General features: G+C 38.4%; 1 protein-coding gene across 4 annotated transcripts in view; it reads right to left on the reverse strand.

The window, feature by feature from the left end:
• The window catches only part of LYST (lysosomal trafficking regulator), an 88,536-nt gene that overhangs the window by 25,673 nt on the left and 35,757 nt on the right, over positions 1-27,106 (reverse strand). For all 4 annotated transcript variants that reach the window (XM_033053746.2, XM_033053745.2, XM_033053744.2 and 1 more), the window contains exons 10-28: positions 26,345-26,411; positions 25,429-25,538; positions 23,996-24,419; positions 22,797-22,941; positions 21,842-22,015; positions 19,746-19,906; positions 18,207-18,397; positions 16,027-16,272; positions 13,450-13,623; positions 13,040-13,189; positions 12,304-12,441; positions 10,042-10,240; positions 8,707-8,838; positions 6,075-6,714; positions 5,462-5,639; positions 4,432-4,601; positions 2,830-3,060; positions 1,750-1,916; positions 641-793 (exon numbers count right to left, since the gene is read on the reverse strand). In XM_033053746.2, the coding sequence (XP_032909637.1) occupies positions 641-793; positions 1,750-1,916; positions 2,830-3,060; positions 4,432-4,601; positions 5,462-5,639; positions 6,075-6,714; positions 8,707-8,838; positions 10,042-10,240; positions 12,304-12,441; positions 13,040-13,189; positions 13,450-13,623; positions 16,027-16,272; positions 18,207-18,397; positions 19,746-19,906; positions 21,842-22,015; positions 22,797-22,941; positions 23,996-24,419; positions 25,429-25,538; positions 26,345-26,411 (3,850 nt within the window). The remainder of the gene's footprint in view (positions 1-640; positions 794-1,749; positions 1,917-2,829; positions 3,061-4,431; positions 4,602-5,461; positions 5,640-6,074; positions 6,715-8,706; positions 8,839-10,041; positions 10,241-12,303; positions 12,442-13,039; positions 13,190-13,449; positions 13,624-16,026; positions 16,273-18,206; positions 18,398-19,745; positions 19,907-21,841; positions 22,016-22,796; positions 22,942-23,995; positions 24,420-25,428; positions 25,539-26,344; positions 26,412-27,106) is intronic.

Raw genomic sequence — 27,106 nt, forward strand, 5'->3', positions numbered from 1 at the left:
ATAACTATTTCTATTTACCTTCAGTGCCTTACCAAATTCACTGATATAAAAACATTTTCACTGTACTGAACATGTATATATAATATTTCACTAGGTTGAGAGGGGTCTCAAAAGCTGCCCATCTCAAGATAAATATTCCCATAGCAAAGAGGGAATAAAAAGTGTTCACCAGGTTTTTAAACTGCATCTTCTGTGAAGTCTTTAAAGCAGCTTTATTCGTAAGAGACATACAAAATCAACTTACATCCAGACAACTCCAAAACTTTTGCAGTAGCTATCAAATACAGGGAAAGTATTACTGCTAAGGCTAGAACTCAACAGAGATTTTAGAAACACAACCACAGTGGCACTTCCAAGTCTAAATTTGGAGTAGTAGGTATTTATTTCAGGACGGTCTCTAATGAAAAGTTGTGCAACAAAGCAATCTCCACATCACAGTTGTATTAATTACAAGCACTAACTTGATTTTGGCATTAACTTACTGTGAGGTTGGCTATTACAAGCATTACAAATTACTTTAAAAACATCTTTACTAAGCAACTTGTGAATTTAGGAGAGTCCCCAAAGAAGGTAATATAATGGAATAATCAAGTAACACATACAGGAGAAAGTACAAGAATGCTACATGTCTGTTACTCACCCGCAATGCCTTTGCGCTTCTGAAACATTGCGCGATGTGGTGCCGAGGGCGCCGGGGCCGAGCTGGCCTGCTCCTGAGCATCTTGGCTTGCTGTGGTTTTTATTAACTCAATGGCTGCCTGAAGAACTCTTAACTGCAGAACAACTGCCATATCTAGAGAAAGAGGGATACAAAGTATACATGACATGCTTTACATATCTTCAGGAATTTTTACCAGATGTTTGCAGATGTCAGAACACAATGTGTCAAGAACTATAAAACTCTAGGTTCAACTGGAGTCACACAAAGTCACCTCACTATTCCACAGATACAGACTCTACAGAAATGAATTCTCATAGAAAAGCCATTGAATTTGATTACAGTAATTTCACGACTATAAGGCGCACCCTTTTGACTAAAGTTTTCCTCCAAACCCAGAAGTGCGCCTTATAGTCTGGTGCACCTTATATGATGTACAAAGTTGTGACATTTGCCACCCCGGAAGTGTGAGCTGTGAGACGTGGGGGGAGCCGGCAGTGCTGCAGCAGCCGGGGGGAGGCAGGCCCAGGGGCCCATGACTGCCAGGTGGGGGCGGGCCCGGGGGCCCACGGCACCGCCCCTGCCGGGTGGAGGAGGGCCCGGGGGCCCATGGCTGCCAGGTTGAGGCGGGGCCTCCGCCAGCAACCACGTCAGGGGAGCTGGGGGCAGAGCCTCGCTAAAAAAAAAAAAAAAAAAAAAAAAGTGCGCCTTATAGTCCGGTGCGCCTTATATTATCTGCAAAGTTGAGAATTTTGCCGACTCCCGAGGGGTGCGCCTTATAGTCCAGTGCGCCTTATGGTCATGAAATTACCGTACTCTAAAACAAGCTGAGTTAAACTGTACAGAATGTTTTAATTTAATTATCTTCAAAGAACTTTTACAGTCAGTGTTTTTTCAGATTAGCAGTACACAATTCTTGACCACAAGGCAGGCTCCTAAGGGAAACTACTAATCTGAGAACCACTTAGATGAGAAAGATTCCTCACCAGAAAACTTCCCCTTCTCCCTCAACAGGATAATTAAACAAAAAACAGTGGGGAAGGGATTAATTTTTCCAGTCCCATGACCCCAAAAATTAGCAGACAACTTACTTTGCATCCTTGCATTTTTACTATTTTGGAGATGACCCAGCAGCACAATGAGGTCTTCAATAACACGAAAATATTGAGAACCTGAGGAGCTGCAGGCATGAATTGCAACTGCTACCAGCAGCTGTTGTATATCGCATGCAAGTAACTTGTAGTCATTCAAGGGAATGCTGCAAACAAAGTTGTAGTTACCAGAAACATGACAATTCTAGTAGATTTTAACTCTTAACAAGACCCATTATTATTCCCCTTGCTATTTCTGCCAACCCTGCCTAATATTATGTTGTACTTCATATAAAAATGTTACGGTTGAAAACTAGAAAATTATAATTCAAGACATTTCTCTAGCATTAACTTTGGCAGATTGGACGCCTGCAGATTTTTGAGGCATTCTAATGTTGAGTGCAGCAGAGTGTTATTGGAAAAGCAATGATGTATTACTATCAGATTTTTAAGTGAAAGAACAAGTCTAAAATCCTATATTTCTCAAAAAAAAAAAATCAGGATAATCTCATTTTGTAATCATGCTGAACAAAAGCTATACTGAGGTAAAAAGGAAACCTTTCTATTTCTTCAGGATACCAACTAATGAAATAAAAATAAGAAAGCCCTGTCTCTCCTTTGTTCCCTGTATAACCTTTTTTTAAAGTACAGAATCTTTATAGATAATAAAATCACTGAAGTTACTCAAAACCTCAAATATTAAATCATAGGCAGTACAGGAGAGACTTTTCTTCAGTTTTGATATTGGCACAGATACAGTAGAATGCTACCATTTTCTAAGCCTTTATCTTACTGTTCAGTTTTATTAAGAAAAGCATTGACAGCGCATATAGTGTGACAAACTTGCATTTTAAAACATTATTCCACTTGAAAATTTAAGGTATGGAGGGAACATTTCATATTCCATTACTTGAACTGACTAAACATTAACTTACAGGTATAAAGCTGAAAACCTCAAACCCAGTATTTTGTGCATGCTCTGCGATAATTTTAAAAAGTAGAAAACATACAACACAGTAATTTCTTGCTAGCCTTAAGGCTGTGCCTAGAATATTTGATAGCAACAGAAACAATACTCACTTTGTTTCCAGTCCATTGAGAGCAGCCAGCGTATTACACAACACATAGAGCAAACCGTTATCAAGCAGTAGGTCTGCAACTTTTGAGCAGGAATTTATGATTTGCAGGAGGAGACAGAAGCAGTTATGCAGCAGAACATTATCATAGAGAGAATTCTCTATTAGACCCAGAACAGGAATGACACACCATTTTCGAAAGAGTCCAACATTCTTGACATCTTCCAGATCAAATCTGTTGACAGAAATAAGAGTAAGTGGCATCCCAAAGAATAAACTGCTAACAAAACCAGTACATGCAACTGGAATACCAGTTATCATATGCTCATCTTTTGGCAAAGTTGTCCATGGTAATTTCCTACATTTCACCGTAGTAACAATATCTAGCTACTAAAAAGTACAATAAGAGAAAAAAAAACTTTCATAGAGTCACAAAGAAATTAAGTGCCTAAAAAGTAAATCCCATGCTTCAGCTGTCTACAATTTAGACTTCATGAAAATACAGGGGCCTTTAATCACTGTAGAAAAATGTTGCCTCACCTTTCCAATAGTCACTATTGTAACTAACAGACACTATCAAGAGAACAGATACAGCTTGTCATCACTGTAACAACATACTGACTGGCAGCAGGTTTGATAGCCTATATCCACTACTGCTGAAGAGTAAATAAGTTTGGCACCTGGCTTATAGTGATTGCAGAATTCAAAGCAGTAGTTCAGATCTTGTCTTATTTGTGCACTAAGAAACTGCATCACTATTATAAGGTTATCAGCCCATCATATGACTATTACACACGATCCTAAAAACTTGAGACATTAAAATTATCTTTCCAGCCTCACAATAAATCCTGAAGAAGTAACAGTTCTCTGCCTTGGGGCAAATTAAGCAGCCATGACTAATTACTGCAGTTAAACAGGAGTAGTTTTTGAGTAGTGAAGGTCAAGAGGCAAAAGTAATTTGGCTACAAATCCTGCAGAGGCATCAACTGTGAAGGATCTTTTTGCAAGATTTTTCCAATGATTATATTTACACATGTGATTTCTGTACAAGCATTAAGTAGTCAGACTAATTCTAAAAAATATCATTTACTTGTACAGCCGTCTGCTTAAAGGTAATCTCCTTTTCTGTCAACATGAAGTGGCTCTTCAGTTCATGAAAATGGTGTATCTCTGATTTTCCCTAAAAGAGACAGCCATTTAAATCTGGAGCCAAGACAAGGAAGCAGCTGTGGCATCAAGATTTTTCCTTAATTATCTACCAAGTCCAAGAGAAGTCTAGTGACTACTAGAAACTTTTAGGGATACAAATCAGTTTTATGTAGGATCAGAGAGAGTTAAACTGATTACACAACATTTGAGTTCAAGGACTCTGAAGCACTCAGAGTGTTTACAAGATCCCAGCTGACAGCCTCTATCAGATGAACTTGCTTACAAACAGTTTAAGGGCCACACAATAGCCCTAAGGATCTTAATAAATTTCAATGTTGAACAAGCAAAACATACCAAAATAGTCTGAAAGAACCTTTTTTTGTGTTTTTTGACCAGCAAAATCCACTGCTTGTAACTCACATATCATTACAGGACATAAAAGCACAGCATTACTTACTCTTCATCCAAGCCAACAGAGCGGCCAAAAAGCATTTCCAAAAAGCATTCTATAACTTCCTGAGTCCCCTGATGAAGATAGAGCTGGTTGGCTAGCAAAGAAAAGCCACGATTCTTTAAGAATTTCTCCTTTTGCTCCCTCCTTGCTCTGTTGAAATATGCATCCAACAACTAAAAATAAATGCATAATTGTGGTGTAAGAGTTAAACATTTAATATAACTGCCCTGAAAGTTAAATTTTTGTCTGTGATTGAAATTTTTTTTTTTTAAATTCAAGATTGTAAAACATCAATTACACTATTGCAGCTGCAATCTACATTGTCCTTGTTACAATCAACATCTGATAATATATTTTTTGATCTGAATCAAAACCTTATGTTTTTCATCAAGTTTGTGTCAGATGAACTTACACGCAACAGTTAGCAAATACATACATAAACTCTCAAACTTTTTATATTTATTAAATCTTATACTTCAGTGTGCATGCAAATGGATGCATATTTGTTCTCATTAAAGCCATACAGCCTTATTCTTTTTCAAATCAAAATAGAAATCTACTTAGTTTTTTATCTATATAATGTCATCATACAGAATGCTATCCTTAATACTACAAAAATCTCTGAAAACATTTTGAAACCTCAAGTCCATTTCAGTCCATAAACGTGTGAATAGCTCCTCAGAATAACTCCGTCAACACTCTAACAAGTCAGAATGAGGTGCAAGCAGTTTTTTACATATTGCATCATGTTTTGTGTCACTGACTTCCTGCATTATGTTGCTTCCATTTACAATGGTAATTCTATCATAAGCTCTTAAGGCCTTTGTCTTACATTAGGAACTATATTTATCTATTCAATTAGTCTCTTTATGCTGCTTTGTGATTTGCTTTTTTCCATAGAGTGAAAACTTATAACTCAAACGTAGAAAACTGAAGAAAGCTAAACAAAAATATTAAAACCCCATCACATTTCCAACATGTTAACCATGCTGTTTCACATCTTTTTAGGAGAAAGCATTTGATATAGGCCTACTTTAATGACTCCTTGTTGTATGAGAGGAGATGGGTGGTTCACCAGAACTATAAGATAATCAGGTTGGATAAGTTTGTCCATCACATCTTCTAGCATAATATCTGGTAGGATTAGGAGAACTCCACGCAAGAGATCATATAATCCACAACAGATAAGCACGAGATAGTCTTCTGCACATCTGAAAACAGAGGAATATGTTTTACCACAACAGGAAAGACTAAAAACTGCTAAATTGCAGTTCTTGAGGGACAGGAAGACTGTTCAGGTTAGAAATTTGGAAGACATCGTTTCTCCAATACTCCTAACCACCAATCTCCATTAACACTTCTTTTTAGATGGCAGATAGTAAAAAGGATAATCTGACCAGAACTACTTTTTTACTGAGCAGTTCCCACTATTATTGTGCATAGCAAAAATCCCAATTTAAAAAACTATTTATGTAAATAAAGCAAAAACTGAAACATTCTATGCACTAAAAGCTTAAAAAAATTGTATGTGACAGCCATTGAAAATATTTCCTTAGTTTTCAGACTTTGAATATTTTTGGAATAGTAATCAAGAGCAAGAACTGTGAAATTAAAGCTCATGTTAATTTATTATTTTATGTCCTTACCTGTCATCAGGGCTTTCAGATGGTTTTGGGGTATTCTCATTAGCTGAAGAAAAAGCAAGACTGTCCCAGTCTTCAGGAAGAACATTCTTGTCAGCAAAGCTTGGCCAGCGAGCAATGGCTGATGATGCTCCAAGAACAGAGAATGCCAAGCCCAACCCTGCAAAATTACTCTGCCCCTTCTGAAATGAAGGAAGTCCTTTCAGATTGTCTGGACGACGTAGTGATACCTCAGCTGCACCACCAGTTCCAGCTTCATTACATTTCAGGTCTGCATCAGTTTCTTTACTCTCTAATGCATTTTCAGATAACTCTACTTCTTTTGCAATATCCTCAAATGTTTCAGCAGATGTTAGCTCTGAGTCACAAACTGTTTTTGCAGACTCACAGCTGCTAAGGAAGAGTTCTTCCTGTACTCTCTTTATAGTTTCAGAACTTTCTACAAAACCAATTCTACCCTGAAGATCAACATAGTCACGCTCACCAAGGATCTGCAGGTCATCAACACTCCTTCCCATTCTTTCAGTCAGTCTTTTTCGATGAACTTGGGGTGAGGAAGTAGGTGATGCTGGTAAGCTCTTAGAAAGTCTTCTAGGTACCTGAGAGCTTATCTTCTGTTGTACACTAGTCTTGGAAGTGGTCTCTAGAGAAATAAGGATAATTTCAGCATTCTTTCACACTACAACCCCACTTTTTTCTTAATGTTACACTCTTCAGCTACTTAAAATCATAGTGACCCAAGTTAATTTTATGTGCAAAACTCAATCAATGCCTAACATAACTTAGATTTGGTTAATCAAAGTATAGATAGTAAACTATTATGCAGCCATATATTTAACAAGTCACAAACATGAAAGAAACAAAATGCAAAGTAATTTTTGCAAATATGCTGGAGTTTCTAGATTTAAGTTAGGATCTTTTCACCTAATCCTGAGCAGGTGAAAAGAATCATTAAAGAATCATAGAGGGTGGAGGGCACATCTAGAGGTGTCTACACCAGAATCCTTGCTCACAAGCAGAGTCAAATAAAGCAGCTTGTTCTATTTGGATCTTTGTGTAAGAGGTCCAATCTGCAGTATTTCAGTGGACATCAAATTACTACCTCAGCAACTCTTTTGCACCAAGGTTTTACACATATTTCAAATTCAGAATAAATAACTACGTATTTTAATTAACACCGCTTGCTTTTAACTGCACATTTTGACCTGAAACAGTCAAATTTTCAGAGCATATCGCAAGTCTTTAACAAAATAGAGTTTTAAGAGATATATATCTGCATATAAGACTGGTAGAAGCAGTTCCCTGTTAGTGTAGGAAAACAATTATTTCATTCACAAGTATTTTGAAAACTGTGCATCAGTTAGCACTAATGCAATGATGATGCAATTAGCAATGTATTTTTAATGAGAACTATATGAAAGAAATACATGAACATATGTGTGCCAACACAGACAGACAAGGTTGGCCTTCACACAAAACAGGAAATCTACTCAGTTGCAAGAGTCTCACAGTCAAGCCTTCACACACGTTAGCAGGTAGTGCAACAAATTCTAAACCCACATGCAGGTAGCAGGTTACTTAACACACAAACAAGTTCAGACATTTTAGAGAACCATACAGTGTTAAGGGGTTGGAACGGACCTTTAACATCTTCCAATCCCAGCACCTCCTGTCACAGGCAGGACGCCTCCCACTAGACCAGGTTGCTCAGAGCTTCATCTAGCCTGGCCTTGAACACTGCCAGGGCTGGGGCATCCACAACCTCCCTAGGCAACTTGTCCCAGTGTGTCACCACCCTCACAGTGACAAACTTCCTACTATCTAATTGAAACTTCCCCTTTTAATTTGTACCCATTATACCTTGTCCTATCATTATTATAGTTCCTGATTAAACATAAGATTATATAAATTATACATTTATTTATGTCAATTTGGAAATTCAAATTAAGTATCACACTCAAATATCTATTTTCACAAAAAAAATTATGTTGAGTATCCCCTCTGGTACACATGAATAATCTCTATTCAAAAACAATTTGGTAATACTGATATTTAAAAAGTACTAAAAGTACTCATTTAGAAGATTGAGATTTCATACATTTTCCATATGGGAAAAGGACTGATTCTATACACAATTTAGTATTGAGGTATGTTCATCACACCACTTTACTAAAAAGACTGAAAAAATGTGAATAAACATTGTTTCAATTGAAGGTGATACCCCATGGCACATGATTTGAAATATATGAATGGATGTTAGGGATTATGCACAAATATAGAAAAATATCAGTTTAATGCTTTCTGCCCAGATAACACAGCTGTTTGTGGGTCACTACTTTAACTGCTGCCTGGTCAGGACATTCTCATACATCTCTTGCAGGTGTTTTAGCAAATGAAATGATTCTGCTTATCTGGTCCACTTCACTGCCTGAGCCATCAACGTGGCAATTTGTTTCAACTTAAGAATGAAGCACAGTTTAGGTAGCAGTTTCTATTCCATCCTTCTTACTCTGCTGTTCAGGCATCAAGCTCCAAGGGACAGGGAGAGCTTTGAAAGAAATATGTCTGGGAAAGTAACACTTTAAGGCACTCTAGTCATTTCCGAAAAGATTGTGTCTTAACATCCTTGCTTTACCTTCCAATGGTAAAGCTGTAAATCCAGTTGGAGATGTAATCACAAATGCTGAATTGTCCACAGACTTCCCACCACTACTGGAATTTCTCAGGTATCTAAGTGATTCAACTTTCTCCTGGAAAATTTTGCCATCTAGAAAGAAAAGATAAGGGGGAAAGTTACATAAAAGCTTTTTATGTTTGCATTGCTAATAAATTAGATTCACAATAGTCAGGTGGTTACATTTTGAGCTGATCACTGGAGGCTAATGACAAGTGCTCAAGTCCAAAAACTGAGAAAAAGCAGTTTTTGGTTTAGTGATAGGACTTCAAAATTTACTTTAGAACAATAAAAATATGATGATGTACTATAGTAATTACATTTAGAGATGGTCCTTGCAAACATACAAGTAGTGACAACTGACTTTTTGTCATGTCAAAACCAGATGGCTGTTTTCAAACAGCCTAAAAAGGCTTTGAGTATCAAAACATGCATTCTCCCCTCACTCAGAATTTTACAACAGTTAGTATTAGAGGACAGATACAGATAAATACAACTGCCTTTGAAACTCATCACTAAAGATTGAGGTACACAGGTATTTGCAAAAGGAAAATATTTCAAACTTGGATGACCTTCCCTGTTTGCATAAGGTATAACTTAGGTTGTACAATGCTAATATTAAAGCATGAACTATACACTATTTCACATCTTTAAGAAGAGCAAGAAATATTTTTTAAAGCTCACATCAGTCATTTTGCCAACATGATCATCCAGTACAGATATATTAAAGCAGTTTTGTTCTAGGTCTACACCCCTCAAAGCCCATAAGCACTGCCAGGAACTTGTATGCAATGAATTGATGGTGCCTCAAAACGATGTCTTGCGCTGCAAGTCATCAATTGCTAAAAATGCTCCTCTGGCGCCTTATTTTTTTTTAGGAATTCTGTAACAGTAAACAAGAAAGAAGTGGAGAAAGGACCAAATACAAATTCCTGAAGAAGTTCTGTTTATCTAGTTACCATTTAGTAGGTAAGCTAGATGGTTTTTTCTAAATTTGCTCACAGATAAATGCTCATACAGGCAGCTAAACTTAAGCATACCATTTAGTGGCATCAAACTAACTTAAAGGCATAACCCCCAGAGAATTTATTTATGGCTATAGACAGAAAAAAGCTCTCCAAGTAAAACAAGTCTAACTGTAACCTGTTTCAGAAAAGTAAAATTATCTTACAGTATTAAGTCCCAACAGTTCAATAATTTTTTATATATAGTCATTAAGATAGAGCCAAGTTTTTTTAAAAAATAGTTTGACCAGATTTTTTTATCTTATTGTTTATCTAAATGTGGCATATTTACCTATGTGCAGGGAAAAGTAGAAGTTGGTAGGGTTGTGACAAACATATGTATTAGTGGGAGGGTGAACTGCTAAGAGGAAATTGAAGACCAGTGTCAGCAGTTCCAGGTCTGGGGGAGAACCAAGTACTTCCTCAATTATTTTCACAAATGACCTGCAAACCTCCCGAGGTAGGGATGCAAGGTGTCCCTCTTTATGCTCCTGGAAAGAAAGAGTAGTTCAAGTGTAAGCTACTTGCAATTTCAAATTTGACAAACTGTCATGCTACAGTAGAACAGAAAAAAAGAAGCTCAGCTAAGAATGCTGTATTCTTTACTTTTGAGAAGAGCTACTGTACATCCTGAATGTTATCCAAGTCCATCATGCACCAAATATTGCATATTTAGAAAAATTAGGATCTTCTCCATACTATACTGCTCTGCCATGAAATGCTGGAACTTTAGGACATGAATCACCACTGAAAGGATAGTTTATTACCATTGGATTACATATTTGTAGAGAAATTAATAGTTGCCAATACCAGTAGTTCAAACATATTAATAAACTTCTGAACAGTACCACACTGAGTCTTCTGTATTTCTACTTCAGTAGCCATTTTTATAAACATACACATTTGAGATTAATTGATAACTATAGTTATAACTTCAGCTTAATTAAGCATTCTATATAGTTTGACAATGGCTACCTAAAAAAAGTCTATTAAAAGAATATGGATTTTAGAACAAAACTTCAAGAAACTTGTAGGAAATCCCGCTGAAAGGTGAACATAGTGATTATCTTGTTTCTCTAAATTTACCACCTTTTTTGATACCCAAGCACCTAAACTGAGACTGCTGCTGGAAAAAATGAAATGAAGTTAATTTAAGTAAGTTTTTTCCAAGGAGAATGGCTTGTATAGTTTCACCTTCATTCCATCAGCTTCCACAAAATCACCAAATCATTGATCAATAATCAAGAAATTAATTTTTTTCCCAATATGCAAAATCACAGGAGAAATATTATGAAACATTCTGTATCTAGGCATTTGCACTAATATACAGCTTTAGAAGTTAACTATATCACTAACAAGTTCCAAAAGTAGGAAACACCTTCATAAAAACAATGAAATTAAAAACTTGCAGATACTAAAATGAGGTAAATATTTTTGTAAAAAAAAATTAAAAGAAAAATACATTTCATGTGCTGAAGTGAAAAACTCAAAATAAAAAGAAAGGTAAGATAGAAAATAAGAGTACAGTAATTTCAAGACCATAAGGCGCACAGGACTATAAGGCGCACCTCCAGGAGTCGGCAAACTCCGGGAGTCCCCTGGCGCTCCGGGAACCCCACGCTGCCCGGGCGCTCCGGGAGTTCCCTGGTGCTCTGGGTGCCCCGATGCCGGCGGGCTCGCCCTGCGCGGCCGCTGCCCCGATGCCGGTGGCTTTCCCCCCGACCCGGGCTGCTCCGCTGCTACCAGCTTTCCCCCCCGCAACGCTGCTGCCCCGATGCCGCCGCTGGGCGGGCTCTGCTCGGCTGGGGACTGTTGCAGGCTCGCACTTCCGGGTTGGCAAGTTTCGCAACTTTGTCCATTATATAAGGCACACTGGACTATAAGGTGCAATTCCGGGTTCGGAGGAAAATTTTAGTCAAAAGGTTGTGCCTTATAGTCGTGAAATTACCATATCAGGAAAAGTGTTTACAACACGTATTTTCACAAATGGATACATGTAGGGAACCATTTCAAAATCATGCTCTTAAGAAGTGCCTATCAAAGGACTGAAGCATTTTCCAAAGTCCTTTCTGGCACAGCTATTTTCATGTCAGGGAGGAAGCTACTACTGTACCAAAATTTTGAGATGAATGCTCAGACTGAGCACTACACGCAGCCTGCCCCATTAGCTCTGATGGGATAACAGCACAGACAGCTTCACTATCTGCACAGTATCTGGTTTTCAGTAACCAAGACAAAAACCAGCAAGAGACATCTCAGGTCTTTCTATATAAAAGGGACAGTTCATTTCAGCTCCTGCTGGTGTACGGTTGTGCAAGTAACCTAGAGCCTAGGTTTCCAAATCACAGCAGATGGTTACAAGCTCTTGTCCCTTCTGTCCAGCAGTAAATGGAGCACCCAGTAGAGAACTGTGCCAGCAACATCTGTTGAAGACTGAGGCACAGAGGACAGTCTACTCAACTTTTGCTACAGAATTTAGTCCCTTCTACCCCACCCTTCCCAAATAAAAATAAGTATTTGACAAGCACAAAGTAGAATTTCAGAGTGGAAGTACCTGTAGAACCTGACAAGTCAATAGGAAGTGATGGACCACTTGAGCTTTCAATAGCTGTTTAATGTTAAACATCTGTTGGTGATGGTTAGCTCTGATCAGGATTTCTAGAGCTGCTAACAGGGTTTCCCAAACACCTTGCTGAAAAACAAAAAACAGGACTGTAGCTTCAAAAATATATTTGTGAGTCTACATTCTAAGAAAAAAAAACAACCCAACACAAAGTCAAGTTACTTTTACACCTAAGATGATGACTAAATGAGTGCAAGTGGTCAGGTCAGAACAGGTTAGAAACTAATCAGGAAAGTCATGCTCATACAAAATTAAGCATGTTTTAATGATTAAGCTACAAAAAAATTACTTGTCTAAAATTAGTTTTGTACATTCTTAGACATAGTAACCCTGAACAGTTATTTTCAACAGTTTAACTCCAAAATAAAACAGGTCCTCCTTAGCTTGCCACAAAAAAAATAATTAAATTCTGTAAATTTATGCTGCACATTTGCAGAATTTAATACACTAAGGCTACCTCATGACTGATCATCGGAGATTGATATTACAAACAGCAATTCAAAGAAAAACAAGGAATATTAATTTTAGAAAATCACGGTAATTAACTAATTATACCACTAATCCAGTTACTAACATAACTGGAGAAATTCAATTTCAGACTTGATAATACTTTTTTAAAAAATATTGACTTGTAGACCTGAAGTATTTCCAAAATTAAAGTGTTTACCTTTGCTTTAGACCATATCTTCCAGTCAAGCAACAGCTTTTCTAGCAAATGGACATCTTGAATAACTGCAGTAGAATCTGGGTCAAGCTGGAATTGCCCATTTTCATTTATATAGAGAATCTCATCACTGCAGCATCCTTCAAGGAGAGTCTTAAAGAGGGGGGAAATTTTTTTTTGAGTATCAAAACAAAGTAGTAAAGTTGTTCTACAATTTATTAAAAAAAATAAAATATCTTTAAAGAGGCCAAATACTCTTGATAGGGAAGACATCTACCTGGTCAATAACAATCTTTCTTCAAATCACTGCTCTGCCTTCATAAAAACTACTTCAAATGTACAATTAAAATCTCAGAAGTTTCTAGATTTGTCCTAATATTGAACAAAATATCAAGTTTAAAAGAGGACTTTACCTTCAGCATGCAAAATCCAACAATGCACTGTGGCTTGATCAACACCCGACGAATCATAGAATAACCATTACAGTTGTCCATCTCCTGTATTCTCTGCTGATTGTATTTTGTTAAAGATAGTATCAGCTGTAGTGCTAAAGCTTGAGTATCTTCACAGCTGCTAATCTCTACTACCTGAGGAAAAGGCAAATTTAATGAGAGATTAAGTGAAAAAACATCTAGAAAAAAGCTTTGTTGCACTCTTAAAATAACTACTTACAGATCAAATTATGTACCTAGCCCTCATTTTGCCTGTGTGTACATTCACATAGAGTACAGTAATTTCACGAATACAAGCCGCAGCAATTTGACAAAAATTTTGGTGGAAACCCGGAAGTGCGGCTAATAGTCGGGTGCGGCTAATATATTAATAATTGTCTGACATTTACAACCCCAGACGTGCCAGCCAGAGTGCCGAGCCAAGCACCGGCCAGTAAAAGCCGGCATTTCGCAATTGTTACAGTGTTAGCGTGTTGCCCTGGCTCCCTGCAGGCAGCACAGGGGGCGGGGAGAGAGGCGGGAGAGCTCTCTTTCCTCCTCTGCTGCAGCCCAGGGGAGGGGGGGGGGGCGCCGCCATTGCCGCGGCTTGGGGAGCCGACGGGGGGGGGGTGCCGCCATTGCTGCGGCCCCGGGAGCCGACGGGGGGGGGGGGCGCCGCCATTGCCGCGGCTCCGGGAGCCGACGGGGCGCTGCCATTGCCGCGGCTCGGGGGGGCCGCGCTGCCATTGCCGCGGCCCGGGGAGCCGATGGGGGGGGGGGCGCCGCCATTGCCGCGGCTCCGGGAGCCGACGGGAGCCCTGCGCAGCCATTGCCGCGGCCCGGGGAGGTTGGGGGAAGCGCGCGCCGCCATTGCCGCGTCTCGGGGAGCCGGCGGGAGCCCCGCGCCGCCATTGCCGCGGCCCGGGGGGGGCGGGAAGCGCGCGCCGCCATTGCCGCGGCTCGGGGAGGAGGCGGGGTGCTTTGTCCGCGCCCGCCGCCGGCGCCACGGGCGCGGGAAAGCTCCGTCCCCGCCCGCCGCCGCTGCCGTAGGAGCGGGGGAAGCTCCGTCCCTGCCTGCCACCGCGGGGCAGCGCCAACCCGGGGTGACCGAGCCCAGGGGCAGCGGCGGCCGGCCCCGAGCGGCAGCACCGGGCTGGGCCACCTGGCCCTGTCAGCGGCCCCTAGCGGGCCGAGCCTGCACAGCCTTAGCTCAGCCAGTAAACCCCGCCCTCCCGCGGTTCTGTTACTAATTGCACACGGGTCCTCGCTGCGAACGACAGAGCGGCTTATATTCGTGTGCGGCTTATCTATGGACAAAAACCGAAATATTTGCCAACACCCAGAGATGCGGCTTATACTCAGTGCGGCTTGTATTCGTGAATTTACTGTACTTGAAGTGATAATTTCTACTGTGCTAAATTATGATCTGCTAAGGAAATACAAGTCCCATTACAAGAATCCCTTCCTAAGAAAAAAGTCTGTTCTAGCTAAATTTTAAGTAGAAGGTACTCGCTATACTACAAAGTCACAAGGTTGTGAAATACATGAGCCACTAATAAGAATGAACTGTTTGCCCTGAAAAAGAGTATTTTTCTGAAGTGTTTAAGCTATAATGGGATTTCTCTTGACATGTACCTGTTAATTCTGCTGCACTTAAACTTTTATACACCTGGATTATAAAACCTGTATTGTCTCAGAGCTGATCTATTGTTTCCTTGTTTGACTGTTGCAATATAGCAGAATCTATAGCAAATACTCAGCATAAATTTACATTGTAAAAACATGAGTTAGAATTTTCACCTCAGATTTCACTCTCAGTGGTGAAATTACAACAGGCAGTGTCTTTGTAACCATAATCTAATGTGCATTTATTACTACTCTCACCATATCTTCCAGAGTAATACCAGAGGCACATGAATCAGACAAGTCTTAGGCCTACAGTAGTGCTTTGCATTAACATCAGTATTTCAGAGACTGCTAGCACAGATATTAGCCTCTCCATGTACAGGTCACAGTTAAGCAGTAACTAAGTTATGACTTTACTATTTTTTAAATAGCAAATTTTCTTAAGATAAGCCTTTGAACACAGCTGAACAGTTAACACCAAAAAGCTCTCACTATTCACTAAATACAAATAAAGATTTGCACACCATGTAGTTTCATATTTATTCATACTTGCATTGTGAATAAGCTGTGGTTAAAGTGGTTAAAGACAGGCAATGAATTTAGGTGCTTCAAAATTGAAGACTAAAAATATAATCAGTTCTAAAATATCCTAAAAAAACTTCTCTTGAGAGCTAAAAGCCCCATTTCTAAATCAGAATGTAACTCCCCATCTTGCATACTGGCAATATTACAAAAACCATAACGCAACAGAATTATAGTTCCATTTCCAGTTTAAGACTACCTGCATGATGCAGTCTTATGCCACAGGTACTTTCTTTAAAGGAAAAGCATCACGTGCAGACCAGAGCAAGAATAATGTGAATTTCTAGCGAAGATACAAGAAGTTTATATGGTAGAACACATATAAACATCCCTCTCCTCCAGTCCCCTTACCCTAGCAAAGAGGAAAACAAATGCACCAGTGCCTCCAATTTCATGTAGTATACTCTGAAGAGTTTTGTATTCAACTGGTTGAAGTGCTTTTAGGTGATGAGAGTCCAACACATTGCTCTGAACTTCTTTCAGACTGAAAGGTCTCTGAGAAGGTACAGTTTTCACTTGGCCTTTTAGTCTAATCACAGGCTCATATATGGTGTACTGACCAGGGCAGCTTGTGGTATAAACAATAGCAAGACTCTCCTGAAAAAAAAGAGTTTAATATTTTTCTAGAAATTTAATGCAAAAACCCACACACACCAAGGACACAAAAAGCCAAACACAAAGGTCACTTAAAAGCAAGCAGTAACAACTTTGGCAGTTCATTTCTACTTTACCATTAACATGTGTGGATGCATGTACACTACAATGCAACAGGATTCCCAAATCAGCAAATTCATGCAATAGCTAAAGAACAGAAAATTAAGAAAACACTGAGAAATTTCACCAAGGATCCCTCCCCTCAATACCTGAAGAATTACATAACTGTTTTGCATAAAAAACAAAGTTACTAACAAGTTTAAAATAAAATGAGCATATAGAGGTATTTTGACTAAAGAGTTTCATTTTCTAAAATGGCAAGTCCAAAACACTGATATTTTTGAAACCTTCTCCAGCTTTTTCTTTTAATTCTATTCTTTAATCAGCTCTGCCATAAGAAACTCAACACAAGTTTCATTAATGAAGAGACTTAAACCAAAACCAAAGTTCCTATGCAAAGTAATGTGGAGGATACAATTTCTCCAAAGCCATCTTCCTCTGGCCCTTGGAATTTGCTGTAATAGATAAGATATCCTAGATACCAAGGCTGAGCCAGATGCCTTAGGAATTTGGTCACTCTCCTAACACTTCGGAAGATAATTGGTTAGAAATTAGGATGTTCAATTGGTCAGTTTCTGTTCTTTGTATGAACTTCTATTGGTTGTAGTTGGATCCTTCTTGAACCTATAAATATAGGTGTCTGCCCTTTGTTCGGAGAGAATCCTGCCTGACCCCATTTCGCATGAAATAAACTCGTGTGGAAATCGTCAAGCGTGGCCTCCGGTCTTTCTCAGCTGATGAAATATATGGGTTTCTGAGAGATAGCTACATGTTAGCACTCTCCGGTCCCGTTGAAACCCACCAGGGAGCGAAAAAGAGAAAGAAACCCTTAAAGTAACTAGTTTATTTTCACAGAAATGTAAAATGATCCTATTTGGAAGGTTATTTAAAATAGAGAAATAATTTCATTTAAGGAGCTTGCACTGTATGCAAAAGAGCAAAGATTAATTTATCACTTGAGCACATGGTTCTTCTTGCTGTCTATCTGCTGTTCTGTAAGGCAAAATAAGCTTATAAATTGCATGACTGATTTGTTAAGCTCTTACCCCATTCATTTCTTCTTAACCTATTCAAAATTTAGTATCATTGTCTACAAGGCTCACATCCAGACAGAATGAGCCTCTGCCTACAGCTACAAAATGAAATCAGAAAAATCCCTCTAGTGGGAGCAATTCATACAGCAGGAATCACTAGTGTATGAATTCCCAGAATATAACAGGCTTCACCGATAAGCAAGTTTTATTTTATTCTTCTTCTAGCAATAAGTACATTCACACCGGCATCTGGCACGGATGTTTCAGTCTGGAAAGATGAGGAAAGCAGTATTTGCCAGTTGGAAAATGATTTTTCAACCAAATATGATGCAAACTTATTTCCTCCAAAACCTTCAAGGAATTTGCATTAATTCTTTTGCTTCCTTAAAGCCAAATAAATCCTCTTCTTCTTCTGGTTAATTTAGCAGTCTTTGGCTACTTTTACACTAATGGAGGGAAGGGCTATATATCCATCCTAGAGCTTCTGGAGATACCTGTTTATCCACTACGATTTAATATGCAGTATTATTTATAGATGCTGGAACATCTAGAAATTATCAGAACCCAACCTAAAGCAAGATGAAATGGTCACCCTGTGTGAAGTTCAGCTCCCATTAAAATAAACCCTTCTTATGGAAGAGCCCTGCAATGATCTTAATGAGAAGAGGATTTGATCTTCTCTGCTTTGATCAAATGAAACACTTTGGGAGACAGCTGGAAACACGTTCCCACTTTCTCAATCAGTTCTAAAAGATTAAGGACAATTTTTAAGTAGAAACTTACAATTAAAAGCCCAACATCCACTTCCTTTTTTGTCATGAAGAGTTCCTTAATTTGTTCACATTGTAAAATCTCTTTACTTATGTACTTTGAGCAGTCAATCAATGTTTTGCCATATTTACAAGGCATTACAGATGTGAAGTCTGGGCCACACGTGTATAAGTAAAACGCTTCCTCTGGTCCAATATTTGCACCTAAAATCCAGAAAACAATCTGTTAACTCTTCACTATAGGATAAAGCAAAATTCATACATTGGCTAGTAGGATCAGAGACTTTGCAAGGAATATTACCAACTGGATTTTGTAGGCTCTGATGATCAAACAGCAGCCTAATGCTTGCTATTAGCTACAGTAGATCAGTGACTTCTGACACATCACAGGCCAGATTAATTCAGTGGCAAAGGCAATTAAAACAAAGTCAAGAAAATTACCTGCATGAACTGAAGATCAACATCTCTGAATAATTTACCTTTTTAAAATTAAAAAGTCATCTATCCAAACCTCCTCAAAGCTTTCAAAGCATAGCAAGATTACATATAGCAACAACATGCTGCATTGTCTTGGAGATTTGGGCAGTGACTGAGCAGGATGCAACAACAACAGCCGACTACAACTGACAGAAGGGGAAAAAAAACCCATAGGAAGTAGAATACCAAATGAACCTTCCTCTCCTTTTGGGGCAGCACATCTTGGGTCATCTGTGACCTGAGAACATAAACTCAAAAGAAGCATCCAGAAGGACCCAGGTCTTATGTGCAGGTGCATGACAACTGTACAGCAGCAAATCCAGGGCTCTCTGGATACATCTGTTATGCAGGCACATGGCAACCAGACTATAGACTCTACAGGTCACATTTGTGACAAATTTCTTGCCTATGGCCCACAAATACACACGCAGGACCTGCATGTACCACACATGCTGGGCAAACTGATCCCACTTGTGGAATAGTCCTGACTAGGCCACAGCATCTGAAATGCCAGGTGACAAAACAGCAGGGTTCCAGCCTTCAGCATTAAGCAAACACCCAGAAGAACTAGGTAAGTCTTCCCCAGAAAGAAGAATTATACATCTAAGAATTTCCCAAGTAACACTACAAGTTCCAGAAACAAGTATGCTCAACTCAGAGCATTCAGTGGTTCAGATTTTGTTAACTTTTCATATGCTTTATGTAATTTGAAGCTAGCAGTTTAGTGAAATAAATTTTCCAGGTAAGATACTGAGTGCTTTAAGGAAAAAAAAATAGAGCAAATACTATTAGTTCTCTATTCCCGACCCCAAGGTACTATTTTTAAAAATTCTAAGAAAATTGTCGTTATAGCACTAGACAGAAAGCAAGAGAATATGGCAGAAGGATGACATTAGGAAGTATCCAATACTGAAACATTTGCCTACATTCTCCCTAATATTACCTTGCCAAAGGGTGTATTGTTGTTTTTACTGTATAAACTTGGCATGTTAAAAAAGATATTAAAACAAGCCTTTGATTTTGGAGGGGAAAGAGGAAATGAGCACTTATTCAAGAAAAAAACATACAAAAGTACCGTTAAATAGAAGCAGATTTCCAAGATCCCATCTACCCGACAATCGAAGCAGATCTTCTTGGGATGATGTGCAATGGCCAATCATGCAAAATGTTTTGTTACTGTCAGATGATAAGCTTGTTTTCCTTGGTAGTGAAAAATCTAAATTAATCTCACATTGCCTAAAAAGACATATAAACAAACAAGTTTAAATATAAGAACTGATTAATATTGCTATCTAAGATATTCCACTTACAGTAATTTCACGATTACAAGCCGCAGGTCTGTGTGTCGGCAACTTTTTGTTCTTTGTCCATATATAAACCACACCGGATTATTAGCCGCACTTTAATTCGCAGCGAGGATCTGTGTGCAACTCTCACAAAGTTGCCAATTAGTAACAGAATCGTGTGATCGTGGGGTTTACTGGCTTGGCCCTGCTCGGGGCGGCCGCCAGGGAGCAGCCCCGGCCCCGCTTACTGCTGCCCCCAGGACGCAGGGGAGCAGCGTGCCCAGTCACTGCCGCTGGGAAGAGGGAGAGGGACGTCCCTGGCTGGTGCTGCCAGGAAGAGGAAGAGGGGCGTGCCCAGCCGGTGCCGCCGCCGCGCCCCCCAGGGCTGAGCAGCACTGCCGCTGCGCCACCACTGCTCTGCCTCCGGGGCTGGGCGGGCTCTGGCTCGGCTCAGGGCTGCTGCTGGCTCGACTTCCGGGTTGGGAAACTTCCAAAATTTGTTCATATATAAACCACTCCTGAATGTAAGCTGCACTTCTGGTTTGGGAGCAAAATTTTAGTCAAAATGGTGCAGCTTATAAACGTGAAATTATTGTAGGTTTAAAGTCCATTTTAATATTCAGTAGCCACACTGTCATCAACACTAAATTACTGAAGTCCTCTTCAACTTCCAGGCACCTTAAAGCTCAGTAAAAATGATATATGCATTCCAATACTGCACAGAACAGATGAATAGTCCCAGCCAGAACTGCCATGAAATCAACTTTTCCTAATTCAGAACATTCTTCCTTCTTTCCTCTGACCTTGAGGAAGAAATGGTATCTAACACTGTACACACTTCTAAAATACCACAATTTTTCAATCATTTCTACTATTCCTAACAAGTCAAAGTCCTCTGAGCATGCTAATGCACATCATGAAAACTGATTCCCAAATGCAGAAAACCACCATGTTGAGGATTTGTTTGTACCAGGAAACATTGTTAGAACTGGTGTGCTACACACCCACAGGCAATAAGCCTGATACTTTCAGAAAGTATCCAATTAACTTTATAAACAGACTGATTGGACTGTAAAGGTCATTCAAAGCTTCCTGAAAGAACCTAACTGTTAGCAAACTAGCAACTAAATCTGTATATAGAGAGGCCTCAACTATACATGGGGAGAACATTGTTGTATTTTTAGCTTTCCCCTGTATGTCCAAATTTGGACTTTATTGAATACTAGAATGCACAGACGTAGCATAGCCTTCAAGATTGGACTTTATGAAAAGGTAAAGACTGATATTTAATAAACTTCTGTTTCCCTAGCCAGTGAATAATTCATACAGGCACAGGCCCACTCAACCTAGTATCAGGTACCTCATTTAGGAGCACAGACCTTAACCTTGCAGTGGAAGTAGTACTTCTCACTGCCAGTTCTTGTCTGAAATATCTTTTAACTTCTTCCCTATTCATTTTTCTCAGTGGAACAAAGTGACTGCCTTTTCTCCTACTCCTTTTAATTCCTACTTCCAACAATATTGCCAGTCCCTGACCTACACCTCCTTATCTAGATTCAACCAGATACATTATGGCAATTGCCACAGCTTATTTTGGATCTTACTCAAAATCCTGCAGCACTTGCCTCTTTCACTTACTTGTGATGAAGAAAAACATTGATGTCTGCACTGGTCCATGGTATAAACTGACAATTCTCAAAGTAATCCACAAATATCTTTAATATTCTAAAGAATTCCTAATAGTGTAGCATACTCCCTCTCCTATCCTCCTAGAGGACTACTCAACTTTAATTGCAGTTGGCACCAAAACATTGCAGATGTTTTCTTACCAGAAAATATACGTTTAAGAAGATAAAAATCTAGGTAGAACTAATGTGTTCTTTACCTCTGACCAGAAACCCACAGCAACAGCTTTCCATGGAAATTTTTCTTGCCTTCTGGCTTCTGCAGGTATTTTAATGCCAAATGCTGCCACCTGCCCACAAGGAAAACATTCCCTGGAGATTCAGCCTGTGCCAGAAGACCAGCTTTCATCTCGTCATTTGGATCCATGCACATACTACAAAAACAATACAAAAGGAAAAATGAGAGTGAGTGTTTTCGTATTTGCATTTTAAGCCTCAAATCTGCACATTTTGACCTCAGTTAATTTGAGATTGCATTCCTTAACTTTGACAGGTAGTTTTTTTGATCACAGTTCTTTGATCACAGTAGTTTTAGAGTTCTCAACATAAGCTAGGGAAATCATCACAACACTTTCACCTTAGTTATTTAGCCTGTCTGTATAAATCTGCTTAATTTAAGATGAAGATACCTATATTTTAGAGAAAAGTTGAATTCAATTTATCCAAAAAATGCAGGCAGTATGAACACCAAAATAAAGTGTTCTAAAATTGCAGTTTTAGATATATTTCAAGGATACTTGAGGCTTATTTATCAGAATTAAATTAGGGCTAAAATGTGCTCAGAAGATTAAAACCAAGACTGTCCCAGTAAGTACTACATAACAGCAATTTTCACAGCTGAGGCGTGAAAACTTACAAAAATCTTTTCCATCTTCTCACATTTATTGTGCCATTTCATTAGAACTTGAATTGTTACCTTGTGTGCAGTTATTTATAAGTGACTACATGAAACATACAAGACCAGAGTTTAATAGTTGAAGCCGATAAACCTGTAGGTCTGTATCCAATACACTTACTTGATGTTGCCCATAAGTGTGCAAGGTGTCTCTACTATAGAAATGAGTTCTTTACTCTCCATACTATTCTTTGCAAGCTGCTACTAGAGGTAACAATACAATATGTTCACAGGACTGCTTCTGGACTAATGCACCGTACCGAAATATGAATGCTCCAGTGTTCAAGTCTGCCCAAACTTGTATCATCAGAGCTTTGGAACCCAGTGAAATTATATGAATACAGCCATCTTCAACAAGTTTGTCTCCCAGGCTTACATATTCCATTCCAACAGACTTTGTTTCTTCTAGAAATATAAGCATTTTGCAGTTACAATATAATACAACAACAACACCTTTCTCAGCATATGTCAAGTGTGAAAAAAGTTCAGGTACTGCATAGAATTGTTTTTTGTTTGGTTGATGTGGTTTGATTTGGTTTTTTTAGGAGTGTTGACTAATAAGCTTGATTCTCTTTAGAAACCTAGGTCTCAAACAGAAATAGAGGAACTTAACATTAATTCTGCACTTTATATGTTTTTCTTTGTAATATATAAATCTACTGAACTGAATGCACTTCACCAATGATGCTTTTGACATACCATATTACATTCCTGTGTTAAACTATCAGTGTGCACCAAGAAATCTTCCGATTTTTTTCACAAATCATCCTACCCTTTAAGCATGATCAGTATTCTTTATCAAGCAAAAGCACAGACCTAACAAAAGCAACTCTAGTGAATTCCAGGATTCAGTGTTGGGTTTTCACTCCTTATATTTAAACACAAGAAGAAGGAAAAAAGAGTAAAGGTATTCCAAGTGTTGTGAATGGGAGACATTTCCCTTTACAAACTATAATCCAAAGGATTCTGCCAAGAACAGTTTGGAAGCAGTTTGAGTCCCTACAAAAGTATAAACACAAAATTACTGTACAGCTATTAGCATTTACATGGTGCACTCACAAGCAAAGTTAAGAGGATTTATATGGAGTCAGCCTGAGACTTGATCATAAATACATGAAATCAAATAAACTTGAGCAGTTTTTTTCCATAAGCGCAGCTGTAGCATTTATTATTTTCATCATAACATGAAGTGTCATAAATGCTACTGAAGTTAAAAATTCAATGAGAATACTACATTTCTAAGGAAGCAGGCATTAATCTAATTCAAGAACTAGGGTTGGAAATGTTGCATTTCTAAGTATATGATACAGTAGTCACGAAAAAAATCAGAAATACTACCACTTCTGTTGAAATGTTATGACTGATATTAAAACCTTTGTATACAGTACATAGATTAGTAATATTTGCAACCAGAATCCTTCAGTGCTACCTAAATAAAAACAAAATACTATATCCTCACCTGTGCTGTCAAAACTGTTCTCTCTTACAGCTACAAGTCTGCTTCTCCTCTTGACTTTTTTTCCCTTTTCTGTTGAATTTTCTGTTTCATGAGCATACTCCAGACGAAACCACAGTGAGACACTGAAGCCATCCGACATGTGAGGCCAACAGTTTTGCCCAACTAAAGGCAAGTGAATTGGGGCTACATGCCAAGAAGAAAGTAGCTGGTGACTCAAGATTTCACCATCTGCCTCTTTCTTACTCTGTGACAATTTTGCTCTTTTTAGTAGTCCAGCATTTTTATTGTTGGAAGTGCCAGTGCATTTTTGTGAGGAACTGCTACTCAAATTTGTGCCACTCAGCAAAGGAAAGGTAAGGTATTGTAACGGATTCATATAAATATTAGTGTTTACAATCTTCAATACACCCTTGAGTAGTACCTCCTAGAAGAAATAAAAGAAATAAATGAGAAAAAAAGAAACTGTTTACACCATGTAGTCAAGTATTGTGCAACTAAATAGAAGCCTACTCCTCATTTAAACTTGGATTCATGTTTTTCCAAGAGAACTGAGTTCATACATCCAAACCTACACACATTGGCAAAGCATCAGGTAGCAACTTCAACACTGTGGCCCAACAACGCTTTGGAGATTTAGTCTGGGCAGATCAGACTTCAAATTACCATGCTTAGGAATCAGCTGAAACGCAGCAGATGGTCATTGCACAATCTTATCTCACTTTTGTTATGTGCAAAAAAAGACTGCACCTTTTACCCTGTATTTTGAGGCCAGTTAAAAAAGCACACACAGGCCATGACTTCATTATCGCATAACCAATAACAAAACCAGCTCAGCCCTTTAAGCCAAAAAGTTTCTCTTATTTGCCTGATAATTACAAGCTATCATTGAAAAATTGACTTATGACTCTTTGTTTAGTTTGGTATGATTTCACACTGCACAATAATTTTTCTTTTCTTCCACTTGTGCTTTTCTACAGACTCACAGAAACCAACAGAGTTATTTCAGCAGGATATCCCACACAAGCAGTAGATTCCAGCATCACACCAACTGAGGACACTTTTGAAAGTAACTCCAGCTGCTAAAGCATTCTCAAAAAAGACACGTCTTGTAACTCTAAAGGAATTGCTTCCAGTTTTGCAGCATTATTGTTCTGTCATCTGTAACTACAATGTCAGTCTTCTTGAGAGGATTCTTGGTTTCTTGTACTGCAGAGAGTTCCCATGACCAATACACCTTTCAAAACCCTTCTCTTCTCCTCTTTCCAGTTTTGAGAAGGAACTACTTCTACATCCAAATTTTATTTGCTCTGATCAGCTTAAACATTGCTGTGTTTCCCTTATTTCCCAAAATTCTTGGACACAACAGGATTTTCTTTTTGCTTCATTTTTCTCATTAGACCTCTGAACTTTGCTATGTGCTACTCCACACATACCGTACAAGGTGTCTTCTCCAAAAATATCCTCAGAAGAAGAATTAGCTCTTCAGAACAGGTCTGTGAACTCATCAAAGAAACTAGCAGATCTACTAGCACCACCTGACATGCTAAAAATAAGGAGACAATAATATTGTTGAAATTGATTTTTTTTAAGCTTTAAAAATTCATATCGTAGCTATTATGAGGAAAGATTAATTTGGAATTTGAAGTGCTTTTCAAAAACACTTCAAATTAAGGAAGCAGTAACAATTACAAGATGAATTCTAGAGAGATCCAACAGTACATCCTGATACTATAATTCAAAACTTCATTGAATCAATCACTGCTATGCTAAATTTTGTCTAGGGTTTGCAAAATGGAGTCAAAGTCTGAAAACCAAATGTCTGCCTTGCAAAGGCTCTCCCCACAAAGCCACCATGGATGCAAGTCCTGCAATGGGTTTACATCGCCTCCTGTTATGAAGCATTATGAGAAGCCACCTTAGAGCAAGTATTTTCACAGGGCAACGCTTCCACATTCTTGGATTAGCTAGCTGCTTCCCAGTTAGAAACAAAACTTAAGACTTCATTAAGATCTGGGTTACAAAAAAATTTGACATATGGACTTACATTGTGATGGAATGAGAATTCATCAGCTGCTATTTTTTGCAAGCAATGTTTAACACTGTCACACTAGTGTTTATGGTTTCAACTATCACTTTCAGATCTGCCAGTATTTCTTTAACTTATTTCCACTAGCTCAGCAATAACCCTGTATTTACACTAGTTGTGCAAGTTTCTTACAAGTTAAAAAAGCAGCTGCATAAATTCACACAGCAATGAATTTCCTTTGTCAATTTTGCATTTGCATTGTTTGACTGTGTATACATTGGATTTTAAAAACCAATATTTAAGTTATTGGACCTTTAACTCACCATGAAAACTAGAATCTGTTTGTGTCAATAGATTCAAAAATCCTCCCAAAAGGTGTTTAACAGCTCCCTGTTGAAAACAATTGGTAAAATGAATCTGAAGAACATACATTAGCTCAAAGAACTAAGAAATAAATACTTTAATCAATTCCTGCCTACTATTGATTTTAATGATAATTCGTATTATTTGAAATTATGGACTGTTGTTATATGCCCATAAACACTCTTTCATGTTCTGTACAGTTCAGTTGCAGAAGACAGACTTCAAGTTATTATCTTTTGCAGGAGGGATACTCAATTCAGCTGTTAAAAAAGGTAACTATCAGAAACCCCAAAGGATCATGAAGGCATGACCATTTGCACAACTAACTTAGAATATAAACTTATAAAGAAATAAAAGCATGGAATATTTTTGAGGAACATGACTCACAGTTTCTAAAAGTACATATTATTTTAAAAAGTTTAGAATGCTTACATATATACACATATAAGTGGATATCTGCCCTTTTTTCTTAAGGCCCTGACAATCATCAAATCTATATGGAGGGAATGAACAATCTTGATAAAAAAAGACACCGGCAAAACTCAAAAGTTTTGTAGGACAAATACCTTTCAATAAATTACTTAGCTCCTGATAACTTAAATGCAATGCAGTTTATGATATCGGTCATTTACACTGTTTCACATCTTATCAAATCCCATAAAAAGTAAGAATATTCAAGATCACTATTAGGTAGGTAAAATTAAAGATACACAACTGCTAAA

Source organism: Catharus ustulatus, chromosome 3 (genome assembly GCF_009819885.2).
Source record: "Catharus ustulatus isolate bCatUst1 chromosome 3, bCatUst1.pri.v2, whole genome shotgun sequence".
Taxonomy (NCBI): Eukaryota; Metazoa; Chordata; class Aves; order Passeriformes; family Turdidae; genus Catharus; species Catharus ustulatus.